The sequence below is a fragment of the Cariama cristata genome, unplaced genomic scaffold (assembly GCF_000690535.1).
Source record: "Cariama cristata isolate BGI_N322 unplaced genomic scaffold, ASM69053v1 scaffold24067, whole genome shotgun sequence".
NCBI lineage: Eukaryota > Metazoa > Chordata > Aves > Cariamiformes > Cariamidae > Cariama > Cariama cristata.
Window position 1 is genome coordinate 29,531 of NW_009626465.1, and position 6,126 is coordinate 35,656.

General features: G+C 40.5%; 1 protein-coding gene across 1 annotated transcript in view; it reads left to right on the forward strand.

The window, feature by feature from the left end:
- The window catches only part of SLC12A1 (solute carrier family 12 (sodium/potassium/chloride transporter), member 1), a 51,266-nt gene that overhangs the window by 21,925 nt on the left and 23,215 nt on the right, over positions 1-6,126 (forward strand). The window contains exons 11-14 of the mRNA XM_009704053.1: positions 1,028-1,179; positions 2,809-2,916; positions 3,662-3,785; positions 4,710-4,811. Coding sequence (XP_009702355.1) covers positions 1,028-1,179; positions 2,809-2,916; positions 3,662-3,785; positions 4,710-4,811 — 486 coding nt within the window. The remainder of the gene's footprint in view (positions 1-1,027; positions 1,180-2,808; positions 2,917-3,661; positions 3,786-4,709; positions 4,812-6,126) is intronic.

Consider the following 6,126-nt stretch of genomic DNA (forward strand, 5'->3'; position numbering starts at 1 on the left):
CACTCTTCCTTATGAGCAAATACCTCAAATACTGCATGAAAGCCCTGCAGGGTACTCCTTTTTCTAGAAGATGAATCTCAAGTCTTCTGGACTTCAGTGGTTCTTGTACTTTATGCAAAAGGCAGAACAGTCAAGTCAAGCTGCAGTTCAAGTTATTGCATTATTTGGATCTAAATTTCCCCTGCAATTAAAGTTGAAGTAGTCATTCTTCACTTTCTGTTATAAATCTGTGTTAATACATTGTTCTGTTCTCACAAGCAATAGCTGTATTTCAACTTCACAGCTGTCTTTTTCAGTGCAATACTTTTTTTGGTTTTGTATTTGCATATTGGTTTGCTAAATAGATAATGGTCACTTTCGGACTCTCAATAACAATGTTTTTGACGTATTTGAAGATACCATATAAACTTACATTTTAGCCACTAAAGATGTTAAGATCAGCACTCTAAGTTAACTCCATATGTTTCTTCCCATTTCTGGCGGCAAGCAAAAAAAGATAGCATAAATATTAATAAAAGCAAAAAGAATACAGGTAATTTCTCCTGCTTAAAGGTTTTCTCACCATATTGGTATCAGTGCGGCTATGGCAATTTGAACAGCTGAGGATCAGGGCCTCTAAAGCAATTGTGTATCCTTGTTAAACAACAACAACAAAAGTGTATGCCTAGACCCAAGACCCTCAGTGACCCGTTTCCTTTGAATACTGGCACTTATAAAAATGGTCACAGGCAGACAACACACTTCTGAGTTAGCGAATTTATTATTGATCTCCGGCTAGTTCTCTATCCTCAGAAATATGCTAGTCCTCATTAGTCAACTGGCTGATTATTTTAAAAGTAACAGAAGTAAATATTTGCTTACAGACAACATGAGAAACTAAGTCACACCACATGGAAGTAATCTCTGCTCAACATGAAACGCTGCTTTTTGGGATGACACTAAGGCAGCAGTTATACAAAATGTGCGCAGACTAAGAGTCAAAGTGTGCCAAAGGAAGGAAAATAATAATATATCATTGTTTCCACAGCCTCCTGTGTTGTACGAGATGCTACTGGGAACATCAATGACACAGTTGTACCCGGAATGAGCTGCAATGGATCATCTGCCTGCAGCCTAGGCTATGATTTTTCCAGATGTGCAAGTCAGCCATGTGATTACGGGCTGATGAATAATTTTCAGGTTTTGATAAAATAATACATATAATCCTAAGCAATACATGAATACATAAGTACAAACACGCAAAACCATTATTTGTGATAACTACCTGCAACAGGACATCCACTTTTACCTAAAAAAGTAAAAAATTATAGGAATAATCAAAGGAAAAAGTCCCCTGCATTCCACATTACCTTCATACTGCCCATCATTGGCCTTCCCAGCACTCTGGTAAGGTCTTTACCTCCTCTTTCAACAAGTACCATGCAGCAGCATATGCTGTAACATCTTCAAACTCAAAATCTAGACTTAACAGAGACCTCAGGAACTCCTGTCAGATAAGCAACTCATCTCACTGCTCTTTACACATGGATGTGACTTTACTTCAGGGGTCCTGTGGTCACTGTTGAAGATTTCTGCCATGGTTCAAAAAATGGAGTTCTGACTTCTTAACAAAAAGTATCCAAAAATAGTAAAGTGAAAAATCAAGTGAGAACAGGGTCTTTCTCCTAGGCCAGAAAGAGACTGACTGCCATTTTTTATTCTTCAAAATAAAGCTTAGGCAAAGCATCAAAGTAAAGCAGTTCTTGTGCAGTCCGACAACCACAGCTCCCAGATGTCTGTTCAGCCCCTGCACTTCATGGCCCGTGAGAGGAGCTCACCGCCCACCTGCACTTGCTTTTCAACTAGTCATTTGTAGCTTTTAAAGTCACTTGCTTTTTTCCCAGCTGGGTCTGCTAAATGACAGGGCTGGGCAACCACCTTAAAAGGGATATACTGTCCCTGTCACCGACAACTTTTCCTTCCTTTCTTGATCATTTGCCGTCCTTACTCCTGCCTCAGTTCAGCTCCCCAGACCCAGGGCAAACCTTAAAATCAGCGACCTCCCTAGAGCCATAAACAGTTTCACTTCTTGCATTTATCTTTGCCAGACTAAAGTCAGAAAAAAATATGTCTTCATCTGACAAATCTCCAGGATTAACTGGTTTCTTTCCTGGAGTACTTCCTACACGCCAAAAAGCATCTGGCAATCACATCTGTCCACTTAACCTTTTAGCTTCCTTGTCTGATGCTTCTCAACAACCCCTTTGCTTCAGTGGTGGCAGAGGCCAGTGCAGCCCCTCTACGAGGGCTGAGGGAGGCCTGACAGTGGCCATCATTACTGTTTGCAGCACTGCTGTTATGCCAGCACAATCAGGCATTTTCTCTCTTTTCTAGCCATATTAAACAATCAAGAAAAAAAAAAGCCAAACCAAAGAAGTGCCTCCAACCACATTTCTTTCTTTACTGCTTTGTCCTGCTGTTCCCATTTTCCCTTCTTGCTGCAAGCTGACTATTTACCCATCAAGTAGAGGCTGTTACTTATAGCAACCAGTTAGTAAAGGAGGTGAGAAAGTCTCACAGAGTACTTGTCTGCCTCAGCAGACAGCGGCATACTTGTATAAAAATTTGGCTATGCCTCCGCTGATTTTTAGTAAAACAGGAACAATAGTATTTCCCTACTTCACAGTTGTTTTGTAGTATATTGAATTTAGAACTGTGAAAAACAGACACATGTAGAAACAGAGTACTTAAATGGGTCTGTGATCAAAAAATGAATCCAAATGCAAGCCTGACTATCCTTTTTTCCCTTTTTTTTTTTTTTTTCTAAAGGTGATGAGCATGGTGTCTGGCTTTGGTCCTCTCATCACAGCTGGCATCTTTTCTGCTACTCTGTCATCAGCTCTAGCATCTCTTGTCAGTGCACCCAAAGTTTTCCAGGTAAAATTAAACTACCCATTTCCTTATACTCTGTTTTACTTCAAAGACATAAAATCTAGTTGAACTCTATGTGCCAAACATGATACATATTTAAACAACACTGATAAATGTGGGAGGAAGAGGCAGGAAAAACAGTATGTAGAATGTTTTTCAACAGAAATAGGCAGGTCTTATCACCCTCATAAAAGGGTGACAATGTTCCTTTGGTCAGAGCTCAGCTTTGTTGCAGGAGTCAGGGATACATGTGTGCTTGTTATAGATAGCTTCAAGGCTACTTTCAGGACCACTGCTATCTTCTTACAGAAAGCCACCCTGTAAGCACAGGAGTGCCAGGAATATGCAGGAGCCCTCAGAAGCTGTCTGGGCAGTAGCAATGTGGACCGAACGGGAAGAGAGGGCATGGGACAGAAAGACAACTTGTACAACTTACACCAAGCCACTGATGGGTGCTTCAGCTTCCTCCAATTTAGACTCTATTTAGCTATGCAGTTAATCTTTTTTTAAAAGCACTGGATAAGTATTAAATGCCTGTGATTCTGTTTTCCCACTATATAATAATATAGTAGGATATTGGCTTATCACCTTATTTGAATGTTTATGTGCCATAGCAGTAGATGTACTTGAAGTACTAAGATAGATCTAATTTTTGTTTAGCAAGAGCCTAGCAAGCTGTCACTCACAGACAGGGAACTTCTGATGCAAGAAAGCACTGCTTAACAGAATTAAGTTCTGATTTGTCTACCAGGCTCTTTGCAAGGACAACGTCTACAAAGGGCTCCACTTCTTTGCCAAAGGATATGGAAAAAACAACGAGCCGATCAGAGGATATGTTCTCACTTTCGTGATTGCTATGGCATTCATTTTGATTGGTTTGTATATCGTTACACAACTGCTATAGTCTCATGTTCTGAAATTACATAAACTGACATTTTAATACAATGATTAGCTATCGCTAGAAAAATTTCCAGTCAGGTAAGCTCCGACATAAGCCCAAGCACATTCAAAGCCCTGGTAGCAATTCCATTATGCTTAAAGAAGGCAAAAAGAAACCAACAGGAACTGTAGTAACATCTCAACGCCACCACAGCCTCATTTTCAAAGATGCAGAGTAGGTGCAATTCCTGTTCACTCGGCTGGAAGCGGGCAGTGCTTAGAACTATATCAAATAAGGCAAACTCATCAACTTTGAAAATGGGTTTCCAGTTTGTATTGCACAAAACTCTGAGTCAATTCTGAGATAATTAGGAAGCCTACTCTGCCAAGCCTTCTCCACAGTCAGCTCCAAAGCAAATCCCAGTTTGCAAGCATTGATGGTAGAAAATCCCAGCTACCATATTTAGGGGTGTGGGGATTTTTAAATTAGTTTTTCCAAGATTTGAAATTCAAACTGTGTAACACTAAGTAAATGGGAAGTTTAGTAGAGAGAATTGAGATTGCCATTTAAAAAGCAAAACAATAAGTTTTAACTATAAGTCTTTTGTTAAACACACCTGTCCTCTCAATTATGTATTTAAAATTCTGAAATTTAACACCAAATCTGTAGAATCAGAGTATCAAGTATAACCCTGCAGAGCACATAACATTATTAAAACCAGCATCAGCAGACATTACTTAATATGAATGAAGGTATATCAAGGTGGCTTTAAATTAGTACCACAGGAAAATACCCAGGCTCTCCCTGGATGACAAATTCAGACAGTATCCAGATTTAATGCATCATCAGGAAAAAGCTATGCAGCAATCTAGGAAACTGGTGCCTATATCTGACTTGTGTGTGTGTGTGTGTCTTGCAGCTGAACTGAATACCATTGCTCCCATCATCTCCAATTTCTTCCTGGCTTCATATGCTTTGATTAATTTCTCCTGCTTTCATGCCTCATATGCAAAATCTCCAGGTGAGTCTGCATTTGCCAGTGATTTAAATGTGAGCTTCATAGTCTGATTTCTGCAAGTTTTTGACCAAGTCAGAGAAAGCTGCACTACCTGTAAAATATCTAGGCTATGTGATCTGAGGTTTTACTGCTCTCACTGAATATGATGACATTTCATTTAGCTCCATAATGGTTCTAGTCCTTACATTCCCTACAGTTGTACAGGATGAAATAGACCTTGGTGGATCCAGCTGGAGCAGAAAAGCTCCTCCTCAGCGTGGATTTTTCCCCTCACTATCACACAACATGGGTAGATAAAAACCTATGCCAACTCTAGCCACATAAAGTAAGCAAGGTATAGCAGGGAGACATTATGCCCTTCTCCTCCAAATCTACAGTGAAATTTACAGGGAAGTTCATGAGAACAATAATTGCGGTAGAAGTGATACTGCCTAGAATGGAACATGCAGAACAAAAACAGATCTATCAAACAGCATCAGCACAGCTCTGCAGAGGCTAGCAGCAGAATTGCAAGGCGAAGCGCAATGAGGTCCTGTTCAGGGGTAACTTGAGAGCCCCTCTCTACATTTGTGCAGCAAAGGAACATACTGGCTTTCAGGTTTGTGCATCGCCACAGCAGAATAATTCTCATCATCTTCATGAATGAAAGGGTGACACCTTAAGGACTAAAGTCAATCAGCTGAGCAACGCTGGTTTTGGCACACAGGAAAGACAATTTCCTGCCGCTGTTAATTATTCAATTCAAGGAGCAAGGAATACATTTTTGATTTCCAGTGTGAAGAAACTGCAGTAGCGACATAAATGCCTACATCAGCTTCCTTCCTATAGATCTGCATGGTGCCATTTGTTCAGAGGGCAGAAAAGATAAGCACTTCTGCTAATTACCTGCACAGCTGAACAAATGCAGATCTGCTCTACATGGCCTTGGAGCAGAGTAAAAATTATCTCTACAGACTTCACGTGCACGCATCTGACTCTACTCTGCCACTACTTGATATTTCAGACAAAACTGCAGCCATTTGTCTTTTCTCATTTCCTCCAGTTAACTTCTGCCAATTCACAGTGACATGTTATAATAACCGCAAGGCTGCAGGACAGAAAATTTCTTCACAGCAGGACCTTCCCTCATTACAAAGATGATCCAAGATAGGGTTGCTCAGCCTCTTTCTGTATCTTCCATGTTTTTTCCCCCTCTCAAAAGAGTCTGCACTGTAGAACACCTGGCAGAGACTTGCAAGCCATGGAGGCTCACTGCTTGCCTCATCATTTTAATTGCTAGCAGGGGATGGATTCAGTACTGCAGCTGAAGAGCAGCAGG